Genomic DNA, 18955 nt, shown 5'->3' on the forward strand with positions numbered 1-18955 from the left:
TAAGAGAAAGTTCTGCATGAAAGGGAATATAAAATAGTGAAGAAATCATGTTGTCAGATGGTACACTGAACTACTGTTTTCCAACTCAATCTCTAATAACCTCAGTAATTTTTCAACCTGTTCACCACCACCAGTGCTTCTTTTTATTGGAAAAGAGGTCTATATTATTGGCAACTACTCCACAGCATATTGTCCATTTAACGGCAATTCTTTCTAAGTGCTTTCTGCAAGGAAAAGTATCAAAGTGTATTATTTTTGCTCAGAAGGTTTCATACTGTTTGATTTTGTATGCAGAATTTTTAAATAAAATGTGAGAACCCGACTGACAGGAGTGGCTCAGTTGGTTGAGAATTGTCCCATGAACCAAAAGGTCACCTTTTCAATTCTAGTCAGGATGCATGCCTGGGTTGTGGGCTCAATCTCCAGTAGGGGTGTGCAGAAAGCAGCCAATTGATGCTTTTCTAAAATCAGTAAAAACATATATATTTTTTAAAATATGGTCTATAGTTCCTCCTTTCTTCTCTAGAACAAATTTCCAGATACATAATAGGGTTATTGGAAATCTTTTCTGCATACATTAATCTTATCCATGTTTTTCCATACATATGTTTCCTTGGAAGGGAGGAAGGAATGAAGGAATATACTCTGGCTAACAAAAATCTCAAACTAGTTACATTCATAGGGTTTCTCTTCAGTATGAGTTGCCTGATGCCTAATAAGTTTAGAGCTATTAATGAAAGCTTTCCCACATTGATTACATGTAAAGGGTTTCTCTCCAGTATGTGTTCTTTGATGTACAATAAGTCGAGCACTCAAGCTGAATGTTTTCCCACATTGGTTACATTCATAGGGCTTCTCCCCAGTATGAGTTCTCTGATGTTGAGTAAGGCATGAACTCTGCCTAAAGGATTTCCCACACTGACTGCATTCATAGGGCTTTTCCCCAGTATGAGTTCTCTGATGTACAACAAGAACATAACTCTGGCTGAATGACTTCCCACACTGACTACATTCATAGGGTTTTTCTCCTGTATGAGTTCTCTGATGCATAACAAGGTGTGAACTGCGGTTGAAAGATTTTCCACACTCGTTACATTCATAGGGTTTCTCTCCAGTATGAGTCCTTTGATGTGCCACAAGCTGGGAACTCCAGCTAAAAGATTTCCCACATTGATTACATTCAAAGGGTTTTTCTCCTGTGTGTGTTCTCTGATGGGCAACAAGTTTATAACTCTGACTGAAGGACTTTCCACATTGGTTGCATTCATAGGGTTTTTCTCCAGTGTGAATTCTTTGATGTGCAATAAGTTTATAGCTCTGGATAAATGATTTCCCACATTGATTACATTCATAGGGCTTCTCTCCCGTATGAGTTCTTTGATGTGCAATAAGCTTGTAGCTCTGCCTGAATGACTTTCCACACTGACTGCATTCATAAGGCTTCTCTCCAGTATGAGTTCTCTGATGCACAACAAGGACGTAGCTCTGGCTAAAGGACTTCCCACACTGATTACATCTATAAGGTTTCTCTCCAGTATGAGTCCTCTGATGGGAAACAAGATGAGAGCTCCGGCTGAAGGATTTCCCACATTCATTACATTCATAAGGTTTCTCCCCTGTATGCGTTCTCTGATGTGCAGCAAGATGAGAGCTCCAGTTGAAGGATTTCCTGCATTGGTTACATTCAAAGGGTTTCTCTTCAGAATTTTTCATGTTTGGAGCAAGAAATGAATTCTCAGAGATTTTACTACAATTATATTCAACAGGAATTTTCTGTTGTTCATTATGGGATATGCTATGGTTTAAAACTTGCCCACATTCCTTAACATCAAAGGGTTTTCCTCTTGTATGTATTTTCTCATGTATATTTACAGGTGTACTATGGCTAAAAGATTGAATATTGTTGCTAAACCCACAGGATTTATCTTCTGTCTCAGTTCTTGTAAATTGAATAAGGTGAATGCTCTGGGTTTTTCCATATTCATTATTTTCACATAGTTTCTCATTGTCACTAATCATCTGATGACTGTCCACAAGAGAATGATGTAAGTTTTTAACATTAGAGACATGTTTATGGAAATGGTTTCTTACAGGTATCATCTGGGGTGAAAGAAAACTGGAATTCAAACAACTCTTTTCCTCAAGTTCATCACTTTTGCAGACTCTCTCATAAGTAATAGCATTCTTTTGAAAGAATGTAACTTTTTTAAAAAGTCTTTCTTGTTTTTCCTGTTGCTTCTCCAACTGGTCCTTACAAATCCAAACTTCTTCACATGAAGATAACCAAGGATCATCTCTTGTCAGCCTTTCTAATTTCACTCCATGGGATGATTCATCATCAATAATTCTCGGCTTTGATGTTGATTCTCTTCTTCCAAATGCAGTTGCCAAGTCTGGAAGAAAGCAAAATAAAATATCCTAGCCAAAACATGTTGGAATAGTGAAATAAAGGTAACAAGAAATGATTCAAAATAAATGTAGATTTGTTTTCAGCTATTATAACCTGGATTGAGAATAAAGAGGGTAGGATGAAGTAATAAGCTGAAAACTACCACAGCCCTATAGTATAACATGGCATTAAAATGGAATAATTTGATCATTGTTTTAATGAATATATAAGACTTTAGATACCAAATCACAATCTTCATGTTCCAAAATAAGATCACTTATATAAACTAAAAGAATCACAAAAGAATTTTGCAATTCTTAGCAAAATAATAAAGTGTCCTTTCTACCCTCTTTAGTGCCAAACACATGTTCAATGAAATAGAAAAATTATTAGGAATTTTTGAAAGCATGAAACTTGTTAGCATAGCCTATGTCAGTAAGACATTAACAAACTACAACAGTGAACCAGAAAAAAGAATTGCGGACACTGTTATCCCAGAGTTCCCTAAATGCCTTAGGGTTAATATGTCCCCATGGATTCCTGTGATTCCAAATGAGAGAGAATGGAGGTTAGCTCATAAGCAGAAGCCTGGCTGGCTAAGTCAAGCATTAAAGAGTATCTGGAAAAGTGGTGATGTATATAATCCACTAGGAGATGGGAAATGAAGAAAAATGTGGCATGCTCTATCGGGATTTTTCAATCTAATCTTCTATACTTATGATAACTCCTTTGTGACTGTTTCTCACCAGGATATGAGTGTTGGGAAATTCTTTTTTATACTCACTCAGTTTTTCCAAGTAGGAAATTGTGTCTGGTTTGAAAGATACAGGACTTTGGGAGCCTGAGCTGGAGACAAGGAAAATTACTGCAGAATTTGGTCCCAGTTTTTTGGTCTTTGGAATCATGAAGATTAAACAAGCTCAACCCAAAGAAACTGAACCTTTTCTACCCTACAAATTTAAATTTAAATTTCACCTGGGAATAAAAAAGCACAAAAAAAATCTATGTGTGTCCAAAGCCATTTTTACCTCTGAACTACAAAATTCTCAGTTAATGAGAAATAATTTCAACATGCAGACTTCTTAATAAATTGGGGACCATATTCTTACCCCAAGAGACCAAGTCCCTGTGGTTCTCAAGGATCAAATCTCTGTCCAGGGTCCTCTGAGCAGGGTTCAAAATGCCCTCTTCCTGAGTGAAGTCCACAGTCACAATTTTGAAGTTTACTCCTTCCTAAAACAGGACACACATTCCTGCTCAGCTGGGCATCATTTCCCTTTAATGTTCATAGATAAAGAAAAGTTTGACAGATGGCAGAAAGGAAACTTGATGTACTGAGATAGCATTCAAAGAATTCTAGTCAAGGAGCACATGTGTCTTCTAGGTGAGTCCTCTTGGGTTTTGGATGCTGGATCTGTTTTGCAACCCCAAAGAGAAACACCAGATAAGAACTAATATACCGCTGAAACCGGTTTGGCTCAATGGATAGAGCGTCGGCTTGGGGACTGAAAGGTCCCGAGTTCGATTCCGGTCAAGGGCATGTACATTGGTTGTGGGCATATCCCCAGGAGGGTGTGTGCAAGAGGCAGCTGATTGATGTTTCTCTTTCAAATTCTCTATCTCTCTCCCTTCCTCTCTGTACAAAATCAATAAAATATATTAAAAAAAAAAAAAAGAATATACAATTTCTCTCTTGGTAGCCTTAAAGAAAATGCTTACTTCTATTTTTGAACTGGTATACGGAATTTCCACATAGGAATTTCCTCCAAATTATCAAGAAACTAACAGAACAAGGATCAGTAATCTTTTTCTATCAAAGGTCAAAGAGTAAACATTTTAGGCTTTTCAAACTATACAGTCTGTTACAAATACTCAGCTGTAGCAAGAGAGCAGCCATAGAAGATAAACAAATGGGTGTAGCTGTATCACAATAAAATATTATTTACACAAACAGGTAGTAGGCTGCATTTGGCTCCAGGCTCTGCTTTGCTGATGCATGAAGTAGAAGATGAAATGTGGGCCTTAATGAAGTGGAGGTTAAAAGCACTGAATTTGAAAAAAAAAAAAAAAAAAAAAAAAAAAGAGATAGTTTTTCTCACCTATAAATAGTATATGTCTGAATTAAAAAAATAAATCTAATGTGACAATCTGTGTATTAATGGCGAGTTTATTCTATTTATTAGGCTTAATCATACCCAACTCATTGGGTTGCTGAGTCAATTGTGATGATGAATATAATCACATTAGCAATTATTATTGTCTGAAAACCCTGAGAAATTAAATGACAGCCAATGTGACCTTTAGTCCTCAGATGACAGTTTTATTTGTCTACACAGACCTGCCCCGTAGAGCCTTCAGGAGATGTTCAGGCATTACTGCCATATAAAAAGCACTGCCTCCTCTGAGCAGGAAAGGACCTATTTCCAAAACTACTGGGCAGGAACTCTGATCCAACAAAAAGAAGTGCTAAGGGTGACCTGTCTTTATCCAAAGGCAGCAAAAGCCAGGGAAGTTGAATGTCACTAGCCACCAAAGGTTTTTAAAATAGACCAGATTTTATTAAGCTGAAATTCATGAATAGGACACAAGGTCTGTGAGTCCCAAGAAACTCCAAGCAAAATGCTGCTGTTCTGCATTTTTCTATTTTGGGGTCATACATTTCACCAAAATCTCAAAGGTTTTAATGATTAGCCCAAAATGGGATTGGGCTAATTAAACTGTAACTGCTATTGAATATGGATCTATTCTATTCTATATGGATCTATTCTATATTCTAACCTCTATTCCATGTTTCCTTTTAATAAATATGCACTCTTTTTTTGCTATTTAATGAGGTACCTATTCAAGCTTGTTCAAATATCAAATAAATAAATCTAGACTAGCACCTCCCACTCCATCCCAGCTAAATGTTCTCGAGGTTCCACACTTTCTTACTATTTGCATAATGGTCAATTTGTCACTAGGCTACAGTCCATGAAGGAAAGTAGAATGTATTTATAGTTTGCTACTGTAACTACAGTGCTTAGCATATTTACTGTTGGTGTACAGTAAATACTAAATCTATATTTGGTAAATTATATCAATACATTAACCAATAGGATTAATAGACTTTATAATTAAATAAAAGACCTGAATAATCCTGGTCCAAAGTCTATTTTTTAAAAATTAAATCTTTATTGTTGAAAGCATTACATAAATCCACTTGCCCCATTAACCCTTCTAGCCCACCCCAGGCTTTCATCACCCTATTGTCTGTGTCCACAGTATATGTATAAATGCCAACAAGTTCATTGGTTGATCTTTTCCCACCCACCCACCTACCCTCCCCATCTTCTCTCTGAAGTTCAACAGTTTGTTTACGCTTCTATGACTTATTCTATTTTTGATCATCAGTTTACTTGGTTCATTAGATTCCATATATAATAAGATCATGTGATACTTGACTTTCTTTTGAATGGCTTATTTCACTTAGCATAATATTCTTCAGGTCCCTCCATGCTGTCTCATAGGCTAAAAGATCCTTCCTTTTTTATTTATTTATTTTTTATTTTTTTACTGCTGCATAGTATTCTATGGTATAAATGCATCACTGCTTTTTATCCACTCATCTATTGATGGGCACTTGGGCTGTTTCCAGATTTTAGCTATTGTAAATTGTGCTGCTATGAACATTGAGGTGTATACATTCTTTCTGACTGGTGTTTTTTTTTTGAGGTGATGGAAGCATTTATTCTTTTTTTTTTTTTTTTTTTAAATCAATCTTTATTGTTCATATTATTACAAAGGTCTGACTAGTATTTTGAGTCTGGTCCAAATTCTGATTTAGGTCTTCTCTTCTCACCTGAAACGCAAAGGGCCTATCACATACCTACTTGAAAAAAGTCCTTCAATATGTGGATACTGGCTTTTCTGAACTACTATCCCCACTTACTCTATTCTGTCTCACCTGGCCCCAAATCCCCACTCCTCCAAAGTCCTTCTCAAACCTTTCCACTGTGTCCCTGGGAACTCATCTGCTATAATAATGAAATCCTACGGCTTCAACATCTTCACTGAATATTCCCTCTACATCCCTGCGTTAATAGAAACCTACCTTTCCTCCACAGATCTCCCAGGCTGAGGGTGGTCATGCTCTCCCATCCAAGGGTGGGGGGTGGAGGGGAGTGATGTGAGTCTTCCCAATTACATTGAAACCCTTTTCACTTACCATACTTAAGAGTTTTGTCCTACCAACCTCTGGAACCACCACGATCATCCCCTGAAGACTTATAATACCCAATATTCATTCCCCTTTTCAAGAACTTGAAATTGTTTCACCTTCCATTGTCTATAGCAGCGATTTTCAATATTTTTCATCTCATGGCACATACAAACTATTACTAGAATTGTGAAGAACACCAAAAAATATACTATATTTTTGACAATCTGACAAAAAGAATATAATTTTATTAACTTACAAAAAATAATAGTAATTACCTACCCTTTTTGCTCCAAAGTGACTCTTTAAAAAAACAAACAGGTGCATATATATATGTGTGCAACCTTACTGTGCAACGTGACCAATAAGATATAACTCTATTATATGACCTAAATATTTATGGTTCAAGATAGGGCATTCACACTGGATGGCTATTGTTTTGGCTGTTGTCAGTTTTTAATGACAATCTAAGGGAAAAGAAGTCAGTGCCCCTGATTAAATAGTCAGATATTGTATGTTTTAAAAATTCTTATGGCACACCAATGAGCCTGCAGCAGCACCCTGGTTGAAAATCACTGGTCTATAGCATCCATTTGTAGAGTTCTCTGATAATACTATAAAAATTACTGACTTTAAGGAAGCACTTACTGTGTAGTGCCAGGCATTGTGCTTATCCATGACACAAATTATCATTCAATTCTCACTAGGTTCTTGTGAGAAAATTCTATTAGTAACACCAATTTTTCGATGAAGAACTAGAGAAATTAACATATGCCTAAAGTTGGTAGCTGATCTACAACCTCACGGTTGCTTGACATCAGAGGTTGTGTTCTTAGTCATCAATTCACATGGCTAGCCAAACTTCCAGACCCTAAAAGTGCTCTTTAGCACCCCACTCTTAGGGTGAGACCCCAGACCTAACAAAACATTCTACCTCTCAAATCATACACATAGAACGGCCTACTCTTTGATTATATCACATTACTATTTTTTTAAAATATTTTATTGATTTTGTACAAAAAGGAAGAGAGAGGGATAGAGCGCTAGAAACATCGATGAGAGAGAAACATCGACCAGCTGCCTCCTGCACACCCCCCACTGGGGATGTGCCCGCAACCAATGCACATGCCCGTGCCCTTGACCGGAATCGAACCTGGGACTCTTCAGTCCACAGACAGACGCTCTACCACTGAGCCAAACCAGTTTCGGCACATTACTATTTTTTTATTACAATATCAGATTAAATTTTCTTTTCAATTACAGTTTATATTCAATGTTGTTTTGTATTAGTTTCATATGTACAGCATTGTAGTTAGACAATCATATACTTTTCACAAAGTGGTCCCCACAGTATTTTCAGCACACACCTACTTGGCACTGGAAATACATAATTGTTACAATATTATTTGACTATATTTCCTATGCTGTACTTTACATCCCGTGACTATTTTATAACTACCAATCTGTTCTCAATCTCTTCGCCTTTTATACCCAGCCCCCCCCAACCACATCCTTCTGGCAACTTCTCTACTTTACTTGTTCAATTATTCCCTTTACCTTCTCATCCTTGGAGCCATTACTTTATTGACATGTCTACTATTACTATCTTTTCCTTTCTAGTTAGTATCCTCTTTTACCTTTTCTGTCTTAATTATTCAGTTTAGAGTCTGGAGATCATTCATTTTAATCTTATTTAATATTAAAAAATTCTCTTTCAAATATTACCTTGACCTATCGGGGCTTCCACTGAATGCTCGTGACTACAAAAACTAAACCAATCTGAATGTCAATCTACCATCTATGGCAGGGGTCTTCAAACTTCTCTCATTATGAGAATCACCTGGTGGAGGTGTTAAAACACAGATTCCTGATAGCACTTCTTATAGTTGGGATCTGGGAATCTGTGTTTTAACACCTCCACCAGGTGATTCTCATAATGAGAGAAGTTTGAAGACCCCTGATCTATGGGAAGTAGGTTACAGCAGTGTTTCCCAACCTTCTCTCATGATGAGAATCACCTGGTGGAGTTGTTAAACCACAGATTCCTGAATCCCAACTAAGAAGTGCTAAACTAGAATTTTTGAGAACATATAGGTAAAATTGCATACCTAACTTAGTGCTCTGTATATAAAATCTGTCTTAGAGCACTAGTTAAGTATACAATTTTACCTATATGTTCCCAAAAATTCTAGTTTAGCACTTCTTAGTTGGGATTCAGGAATCTGTGTTTTAACAACTCCACCAGGTGATTCTCATCATGAGAGAAGGTTGGGAAACACTGGGTTACAGAATGCTCCCCTTTAGGAGAGGAGAAACGTGCAGAAGCAGCTGGATAGTGTTATCAATTAATGGTCACTTCAGATAATCCCTTCAGATCCTCCAGCAACCCTGATATGTTCTCCCATAATCCAAAATTACTACTTTAAGACTTCTCTACACATGTCAAATGTCTCTCCATTCCAATCCCCACCCTCAGAGCCAATAGATACAGGAACTTCAGAGGCAAATCTAAGCTTTCACATAACTCAATCTCATTAGTCCTTTATGCGTCCTTCTTCCTCTGGAGAGCCATTTACTCACATGCACTCTGAATTAATTCCCCTGGCGCTGATCAAGGACTCTGCTTTATAGTTTTATCTTCTCTCTCTCCTGACCATTAACTTCCCGCCCCCCCCCCCACTAACTCCTTCCTGCAAACACCTGTGAGTCATAGCTTTTCAATTCTTTAAGAAAAAAAATTTAAAAGCCCTTCAACTTCAAATGTCCTGACAGCTATCACTCTCTTCAGTCTTTCACATGATCACCAAGTTTCTGTGAATTTATCTCCATTTCCATCACTTTCTACTCACTTCCCAGTTCACTTCAATCTGGCTTCTGCTACCAACCAGTCACACACATTTCTTAATGTAAAGAGGCCATGTGTCCAACTCACCTGGGATGGGACAGCCTCTGGCCCAGAATCTTCTCTCTCGGCCTTGATGATAATTTCTTGAGGAAGGAGAGAGTCCTGAGAAAGTAAAACAGGTGAGAGAAAGGAAATTAAAGGGAGCTCCATCACAGCTCTAAGCTCACTGTAATCAGGCTAGGATTTGATGTACCACCTGTTTTAATGCATCCCACCAACCTAACTCCTGCTCCCTCCCCTTGGTAAGCTCAAGTGAGTCCTGTGGGGGATGGGGGGTGGAGGGGTGTATCTGATGGGTCACTGAAACATCAGACCTGTGTCTTTGCGGACCTTCCAGGCCAGCCCAGGTGCCAGCCGAGCGAGTGACCCCAGGCACTACATAGAAGAAATGTCCAGCTGGTCCCTGCCGGACCTCAGAATTGTAAGCCAGTAAGACAGAATACAGCATGACCAAAGAATGATCGAGGGGGGAAATCAATAAATTAACTTCATAAACGTTTGGCATAAAGCACCATCAATAAAGGCAACAGCAATAGAAGATCTACTGTGAAGACTCCTTCCAAATCGAGAGAAAAAGGCAGCCGCCACTAAGAAATGGACAAAGGAAAAGACCTCGCAGCTCAACTATGAAAAAATGAAACAGCCAGTGAACGTACAAAAGGATGCTCACCTCGTTAAACCAGATAAAACCAAATCTCTATTTCTATCATTATCTCTCTATATATTAGAGGCCATTAATTCACACTGGTACCTCCAATTATAATTCAACACATTTTATTCTAGCTTTCCTGTTTTCCGTATTGACACCTTCCTTCTCCTGCATCCAACATTCACTTAAATTTACTGATTTGCTCAAAGCCCCTGTATATAGCCAAAATCCCAACCATGTGGAGTGCTTCTTTTGCCTGTTGCTTACAATTCCTCCTGTGGTGGCCCACTAGTCAAGAGCTTCTTATACTCTTAGTGGAAGTTTAACTTGACCAACCTTTCTGCACTGGAGATTATATACATACATATACATACACACACACACACACACACACACACACACACACACACACACACACATATATATATATATATATATATATATATATATATATATTAAATCCTCACTTGAGGATGTGTTTTTACTGATAGGAGAGAGAGAGGGGTGGGGAGAGGGAGGAAGGGAGAAAAAGAAACATTGATGTGAGAGAGAAACATCAATTGGTTGCCTCCTGTTCACAACCAGGGTGATGACCATGCATCAAATCCGTAACCTAGGTATGTGCCTTGACTGGGAATTGAATCTGAAACCATTTTGGTGCACAAGACAACACTCCAACCAACTGAGCCACCTGGCCAGGGCTGTACTGGCTATATATATATATATATATATATATATATATATATATATATTATTTTTATTGACTTGAGAGAGGAAAGAGGGAGAGAGACATTGATCAGTTGCCTCCCATATGCATCCTGACTGGGAATCGAACCTGCCACCTGTCGGTGTATTGTATTATATGATGCTCAACCAAGTGAGCCACACCAGCCAGGATAGCAATATATTTTTGAAATAACATTTTATTTGGAAATAGTTTAAGACTTGTAAGAGGTTGCAAAAATAGAACAAAGAAATCCTATGTACCCTTAGCCCAGCATCCGCTGATGCTAGTATTAACACAACCACAGTATACTGTCAAAATTAGGAAACTGATATTGGTACAGTATTTTTAACTCAGGCACAAACTGTTTTCAGATTTTGTCAGTTTTTGAAGATACTCTTTGCTTTTATTTTTATCTTTTTTTAAAAATATATTTTATTGATTTTTTACAGAGAGAAATAGAGAGTTAGAAACACTGATGAGAGAGAATCGTCGATCGCTGCCTCTTGCACGCCCCCTTCTGGGGATGTGCCCTTGACCGGAATCGAACCTGGGGCCTTTCAGTCCGCAGACCTACGCTCTACCACTGAGCCAAACCGGTTTCGACTATTTTTATCTTTTTAATGGGAATATTTTTCAACATAATATACTATCCAATAAGTCTACTTGTATTTCATTAGCAAATAATAGAAAGTACACTTAGATGTATATATGTACAAGAAAATTCATAAAGGGTTACATTATCCTAGCTAAATGGGAGGATGCATTAAATAATGTCCATCAGTAAGTGAGCGGTTAAATAAATGATGCTTCATCCAGATAAATGAAAACTATGTAGCAGTCTAGAGAAGAGACACATTTGCCTAAACTGATGTTTATAAATGACAGAAAGATGTTGAATAACACATTGTTGAATAAAAAAAAAATCTATAAAATATGAATAGATTTCTACAGAATATAAGCATACACAAAAAAGTCAGGACAGTCTCCAAAGCATTAAAAGCAGTTATTTTGGGAAGAAAAGAATTGAGGAGCAGGTTCACAGTCTATGTTTTAATACTGTATCTATTTTTTAATAACACTTATTTCCCTTAATCAGAAACCAGCAAAAATATTTTTCTCTTGAAAAATCACTTTGAAACCAGATAACTCCTAAGAGTGTTGTGTGTGTGTATTTCATATATATAGATAGATAGATAGATAGATATAGATATAGATACTGATTTTTTACAGAGAGGAAGGGAGAGGGATAGAGTTAGAAACATCAATGAGAGAGAAACATCAATCAGCTGCCTCCTGTACACCCCCACTGAGGATGTGCCCACCACCAAAGTACATGCCCTTGACTGGAATTGAACCTGGTACCCTTCTGTCCACAGGCTAACACTCTATCCACTGAGCCAAACCAGTCAGGGCTGTGTGTATTTCTTATACATATATACAGGAGTGGGCAAAAGTAGGTTTAAAGTTATAATATGTATATCTACCTAATAAAAGAGCCTGCTAATTGACCACAACTTCATGATGCCCACCAGCCAATCAAGAGTATGCAAATTAACCCAACAAAGATGGCGGGTTAATTTGCATATGCAGGCTCTGTGTGGCTGGGGGCGGGGTGGGACGCTTGCATCTTCGCTTCTGCACCCCCGTAGCCACTCCAGGCCTCTGGGCAGTGTGGGAAAGTGGAAAGGTGGCTACGGGCTGGAGCAGAAAGTCGGCTCCAGCCAGAGCGAAGGCGGTGCCAGCAGCCAGGGGAAGGAAGGCCCATTCTTGCATGAATCTTCATGCATCGGGCCTCTAATACTATCTAATAAAAGAGCAACATGCAGATGGACCATACCTGTGCTACAGCCACAAGCCATGCCCACCAGCCAATCAGGAGCGAGAATGCAAATTAACCCAACCAAGATGGCTGCGGCCATGAAGAGAGCAGGAGGCTTGGGTTTCCCTGGCAATAGAGGAAGCCCAGAGAACACTGGAATGAACTGGTGTCCAGTGGGCATTGGAGGTATTGATGTGGCTCATGACTTTCAGAATGTTGATGCAGAAATACATAGAAATGTGTGTGTGTGGTGTGTGTGTGTGTGTGTGTGTGTGTGTGCGCGCGCACGGGCACATACTCCTATATTCCCTAATCCTGGCCACTCTGAGGGCCTGGGAGCAGTGACACTTTGATGCCATTTGGACTTCTACACGAATGCTGTGGGTTTTATGGACACACTGTTAATGGCTATTTAGTGTTCGGTGTTTTGCTATTACAAATAGCACTGCTGTAAATGCTTTTGCATATGCTTCCTTGTACACATGCACAAGAGTTTTTTGAAAAGCCCTCGACATCCTGCTTGGGCTCCGATACTCCATGCCAAGCTACTCTCATGCACGGATGACCTCAACCAGCTCAGGCTGCGACACGTCACACGAGCAGTACGCCCCCGGCCCCAGTCCCCACATGGTGCACCTGTCACTTGCTCTGGCTCTGACACCCATGCTGGCGCCCTCACTGCACTGGGCTCCTCTCTGGATGCCCTTCTCACTTGTGCTGGCCCCGTCACCCCAAACGAGATCCCTCTTCCATATGGGACACTTACCTGGGCTCTGACTCCTAACACCCCTTCCGTGCCCTGCCTGACGCCTCCACAGAGATGCCCTCCTCACGCTGACCAGGCCGTGACGCCCCACAGCTTGGAGCCCTCCCTCGCGTGCAGAGGCCTGCCCAGCTCTGCCCCACCTAACGGCTTCGGGACTGCATAGTTCAGGAAGGCAAAAGCGAAATCCTAATTTAACATTTTATCTTATTTTATTTATTTTTTAAATATATTTTATTGATTTTTTAAAGAGAGGAAGGGAGAGGGATAAAGAGTTAGAAACACCGATGAGAGAGAATCATCTATTAGCTGCCTCCTGCACAACCCCCATCGGGGATGTGCCCACAACCAAGTACATGCCCTTGAGCGGAATCGAACCTGGGACCCTTCAGCCCACAGGCTGACACTCTATCTACTGAGCCAAACCGGTTTCAGCTTTTTAAAAATATATTTATTAATTTTTTACAGAGAGAAACGGAGAGGGATAGAAAATTAGAAACATCAATGAGAAAGAATCATCGATTAGTTAATTGAACATTTTAAAGAAATTAAATATATTCTCTCCTTTTAAACATTCTTTCAAGCGCTCATTCTCAGGCAAAGCCATGAGCTGCTGGTCACAGGGCCTCCGTATTCTCAGGGCTTTTGATCCAGGGTGCCAAGGTCCCCCCGAAGGAGTTATACGGGTGAGAAGGGTGAAGAAACCCAGGGAGCCTCACTAAATGCATCGTGTGTAAATGTTAGGAGCCTGCTAGTCAGGAGGGGCCATGAGCCCCCCAGAGCTGGACCCCGCCCAGGCCCCGCAGCCCAACCCTCTGGACCTGGGAGCTGCGGGGCCTGGGCGGGACCCAGCTCAGGGTCTCCGGACGAGGGGAAGGGAAGCTCACTCACCTGCGTACAGGCCTCCGTCAGGGGCCCTGGGGGCTTCTCCTCCTGCTCCTCCATGCTCTCCTTCCCACACGGGCCTAAGGTCCTGAGTTGCAAAGGAGAAACCCTGAGTACAACCCCCTCCTGTAGGTCCACCCTGGTACCCCGTCCCTGGTTAGCCTCTGCTTCCGGGATGCATTTCCCATGAGAGGTGTGCTTCTGGAGGGTCCTGCCCAGATGCCAGCCTGGAAAGCTGTGCGTGAACCTGGAGGTCCTCGGTCCCTCTCCCAGGCCAGGACTCTGCGGCTCCGAACGGTCCTCCCCTATCGGGGCCTCCGGATCCCGCACCAGCGAGGCCAGGCCATGCCAAAATGCAGCCTTCACCACCCCCACCACCTGCAGCGCAACCAGCCCTCCCTTCCCCACGGGGTCCTGAAACTCCTGCAAACACCCGGCCCATCGAGGTCCCCTTCCCCCGCAACCTGAAATCTGTACCCCAACCAGCATCTCTTCCTGGGGCAAGCAGCAAGGTTCTGGGATGCATGGCCCCACATCACACCCCCTGGCTACATGCAGGAAACCAGCAGCCTGTCACGATTGCCTGTCACTTCCCGCTCAAATAACCGAGCATGTGCGCAGAGCTCAGCTGCACCGGGCCTTCCACTCTTCCGGGGTTGGCCAGCCCGGGTTCCCATCCCAAACCCTCCTGGGCCCTGAATTTGTAGCTCTGACCTGGAGACCAACCTGGATGTCCTCAGGCCTGAACTGGCAACCGAGCCGGCATGGCCTGGTAACCGCCCAGCATGTGCCAGCCCCTCCTGGGCCCAGATGTGTGCTTCAGTGTCTCTACCAACCAGATGTTTCTGGGCTGGAGAATGGAGGAGCCCCTGGCAAATCCCATGCTATGCATCTCCCTCTCTCTCTGTGTGTCTCTTCTCCCTCTCTCTCACCCTCCCATCCCTCCTGGGTTCTCATTCGCACACTGCAGTACGGGTCACAGTGCACCTGTACCCGAACCTGCACCCAAACCGTTTCCTCCACCAGCCCCCACAGGCCCCTACTTGCGCCGCAGCTGCTGGATTCCTGCCCGAACACCTCCGTGGGCACCTGCAGCTCAGAAAGACCCCATCTTTTTACCAACCCAGGCGGCAGCAGGCTGTGACCGGGTGCCACCTGCACAGAGACCCCAGCACCCTTCATCTCATACCCACCTCCAGCCTGTTTCCCGCTCACACACCTGTGTGTGCGCAGAGACTGGACAGCCCTACCCCTCTGCCGCCCAGAATCTGCAGCTGCTCCCTCTACCCACCTGAGCGTCCTCGGGCGGTATCTGGGCCCTGGGGCTGCCCCTGCCTCCCCACTCTGCCCACAGGCCAGCGCATGCGCCGAGTGCAGCTGGAGCAGCTCCCAAACTAGACCTCCAGCTCCAAGGTGGGACGCCCAGGCCTCTGCTTTCAGGGGCCTGATTTGGTGCGCTCGCGCTCTCTCTCTCTCTTAAAATATATTTTATTGATTTTTTACAGAGAGGAAGAGAGAAGGATAGAGAGTTAGAAACATCGATGAGAGAGAATCATCGATCAGCTGCCTCTTGCACACCCCCCACTGGGGATGTGCCCAGAACCAAGGTACATGCCCCTGACCGGAATCGAACCTGGGACCTTTCAGTCCGCAGGCCGACGCTCTATCCAAACCGGTTTCGGCTGACCTGGCTCTCTTTGCAGGGACCCGTGCACGGAGGCCCCCCGCCCAGGTTTCCTCCTCCTGCTGGCACACACAGAGCAGGCTCATGCCCAGAACCTGCATCCAGGACCTGGGCTCTCTGCCAGCCTGCAGGTCTGTGCAGTCCCTGCTCTTGCGATGAGAATCTGCATCCCCCCATTCTGTGCTTCAGCCTACCTGGGACCTGCAAGTCTCTGTGAGCGTTCTGGGGTCACCTGCCACCCAAACATCAGAACACACAAACAGTAGCTTAGCACAGACTTGAGCACTGGCCTGGGGTGGGTGGTCAAGCCAATGAGAGACCAGCTCCCATGGGAACTGGACCTTCCACTTCCCCCCACCCAAACATGAGCGCCTAAGTCTGCAGTACACACCGTACCCCTCTACCAATCTGGGCCTGCTCGTGCCTGCAAGCACAGTAGCCCTGAGCAAAGGCCCCAGGAACGCCTACTTCATAATCATGTAGGCAGCATCCTGCTTCTCTCTCCCCTCCCCCTCCCTCTCCCCCGCCCCAACCAGCTGCCCATCTGATGGCAGCCGCTGCAGCTGTCCTTCTGGGCTCCGATTCTGCACCTCCAGCCCAGCTTCTCCGCCAAACCCGATGCCCTTGGGCTCTGCGCCGTCCTACGAGGGTCCCAGGATTACCAGCCCCAAACCCTGCCTCCCACTGAGAAACTGCCCCCGAGCCCAAGCCCAGCACGTGCAGGGAGCTCTGCCCAGATACTGCCTCTGGGCCAGTGGTTCCCAACGGGGGCACACGCCCCACACGGGGGCAATTTGGTTTTTAAGGGGGGCAATTCGAGAATGAGTGATTAACAGTGAAATTTTTTGCGTTTCTTATGGTTCTAGGAGCCTCGTATACAGTGTATAAACATATATGGTGACATATTCGTGCATTTCAGTTCTCTATTATATGTTTTGAAACTTTTTTGCTGTTTTCTCATATCGCTTCATATTATTATTATTTTTAAACAATGTCGTAGTGATTTCTTCCTCAGTACTCCACCTGTCCTTCCATTCTTTTATTTTTCTCTTTCATGGATGTCGTGTTCTTTGGAAGCTTGTCTAGACCAAGTTCATGGCCTTTTAGGCTTCCCCCACGTGAATCGGAGTTCAGTTTTGGAATAATAAGGATTGTATATCGGTGGGGGGAGGGGGGCGTTGGGGCGAGGAGGAATCAGGATTTTAGAGATGCTTAGGTGGGGCATGGCCCAAAAAAGTTGGGAACCACTGCTCTAGGCCCTCCTACCTCCCGAGAATCTGCAGTCCATCGGCCAATCCCACTGAGAGTTGGCTGCAGCGACATTGTCTCTCCAGGGGCAAGAATCTGCAACTCCGCCGAAACCGGTTTGGCTCAGTGGTAGAGCATCCGTCTGCCGACTGAAAGGTCCCAGGTTTGTTTCCGGTCAGGGGCATGTACCTTGGTTGTGGGCACATCCCCAGTAGGGGGTGTGCAAGAGGCAGCTGGTCGATGTTTCTCTCTCATTGACGTTTCTAGCTCTCTATCTCTCCCCCTTCCTCTCTGTAAAATATCAATAAAATATACTTTAAAAAGAATCTTCAACTCCCACCCAGTCTCTCCACTCCCCAGGGCGGCCCCAGGCTTGGGAGAAGGGCAGAGTTTGCTCCAGGGTCCCCGAGCCAACTGCCCAGAATCTCACTCCCCACTTTCTGCTTCCTACTCAAACGCCGCCAGCTCGAGGGCATGGGACCCCTGACACAGCCCCTCTCTCCTCCAGGAACCAGAATCTGCAAGTGAGTCCTTCATCAGCCCAGGGGCCCTCAGGTCCTCCACTACACAGGCCCAGCCTCGCACGAGGGGGAGGAGGGGTTCTCATGATGCCCCATCCCCAACACCCGAGCTCAGGGCCGGACGCCCATCCACCTGAGCATCCTCAGAACCTGGACCAAGAGCACCACCTGACACAGCGCTCGCGCACGCGCAGAGCACAGTCGGGAACCGGCTGCGCCACCGGTACCTCCAACTCGGGTGACCTGAGGCTCAGGGGCCGCCCACGCAGGTCCCCCAGATCGCCTACCCACACCCTCCATTCCAGCTGCCCGCCTAGACCATGCCGTGCGCGCACGGGACAGCCAGCGCCGCCCCGGCTGGCACCAACCTGGGCGTCTGTGGGCTCGCCGCCCGGGGCAGGCCTGTCCCAGCCTCAGGTGTCCGGGACGAGCTCGGGGAAGCCAACACGTACCCCGATGCTGCATACGACGGGCTCCGGCTACGCCAGTTCCGTCCCCGCCCCAACCCGGTATTCGCGAGGCCGCCCGGGGAGACCCTCCGAAGGGCCGAGGTGCGCAACGACAGCGAGCGTCCGAGCCCGGGCAGGGGGGTCTCCGGGGAAGACAATGGCTGCGCTTCTGGCCGAACCCGGAAGTGCATGCGGGCTGGGAAGGTCCGAACTACAATTCCCAGAAGCCTCGGCGGCGCGAGCCGCGTGGAGGGTTCCGGCGCCTCGGGGCAGGTGGGCTGGAACGCGATCGGAGCTTAGATCGCTGGGGGCTGCGGCTGTGCGCCGCCGCCGGGTTTGTGTGTGGCGCCTGGAGGAGAAGCGGGACCCGAGGCCCAGGTCGAGGCAGGCGTGCCTGAGGAGTGGCTGACTTGGCTTAACGCCCTGGAGTCACCGGAAAACCAGGATCCCATGGAAATCTCCCGGACCCCTCCCCAGCGCCTGCTAGTCCCAAACTTGGTGCGGGCCGCCGCCTCCTTTGGCCCTAAAGGCCGGAGATACTTAGTTGCTACAAATCCATTATTCAGTCGGGGAGCTCATATCAAGCCCTTCAAGAAGCCCGGTTGGCCGAAACCGGTTTGGCTCAGTGGTAAAGCGTCGGTCTGTGGACTGGAAGGTCCAGGGTTCGATTCCGGTCAGGGGCATGTACGTTGGTTGCGGGCACATCCCCGGTAGGGGG

At 44.5% G+C, this 18955-nt stretch overlaps 1 protein-coding gene across 4 annotated transcripts; it reads right to left on the reverse strand.

The window, feature by feature from the left end:
• Positions 1-401: 401 nt before the first annotated feature.
• On the reverse strand, positions 402-18638 carry ZNF180 (zinc finger protein 180). Of its 4 annotated transcripts, none has more exons than XM_045578177.1 (5): positions 18157-18638; positions 14342-14423; positions 9520-9594; positions 3499-3622; positions 402-2393 (listed from the first exon to the last, which is right to left on the reverse strand). In XM_045578177.1, the coding sequence occupies exons 1-5, from the start codon at positions 18426-18428 to the stop codon at positions 667-669; spliced, it is 2280 nt and encodes a 759-aa protein (XP_045434133.1). In that variant the 5' UTR covers positions 18429-18638; the 3' UTR covers positions 402-666. The 4 variants fall into 4 exon arrangements, with proteins under 4 accessions (XP_045434133.1, XP_045434134.1, XP_045434135.1 ...); XM_045578178.1 differs by having other exon boundaries at positions 18241-18636; XM_045578179.1 differs by lacking the exon at positions 18157-18638 and adding an exon at positions 17286-17400.
• Between the last annotated feature and the right edge of the window lie 317 nt (positions 18639-18955).

This window comes from Pipistrellus kuhlii, unplaced genomic scaffold (assembly GCF_014108245.1).
Source record: "Pipistrellus kuhlii isolate mPipKuh1 unplaced genomic scaffold, mPipKuh1.p scaffold_m20_p_90, whole genome shotgun sequence".
Lineage (NCBI taxonomy): Eukaryota > Metazoa > Chordata > Mammalia > Chiroptera > Vespertilionidae > Pipistrellus > Pipistrellus kuhlii.

Bases quoted from the DNA above. Each gene is read 5' to 3' on its own strand.
- ZNF180 (XM_045578177.1), bottom strand. From the start codon at position 18,428: ATGCACTTCCGGGTTCGGCCAGAAGCGCAGCCATTGTCTTCCCCGGAG. The intron at 14,424-18,156 runs GTTGGTGCCAGC...TTTGCAACTCAG, and splicing joins GCGAGCCCACAGACGCCCAG to GACCTTAGGCCCGTGTGGGA. The intron at 2,394-3,498 runs GTAAGAATATGG...GCTTTCTTCCAG, and splicing joins CAGGGACTTGGTCTCTTGGG to ACTTGGCAACTGCATTTGGA.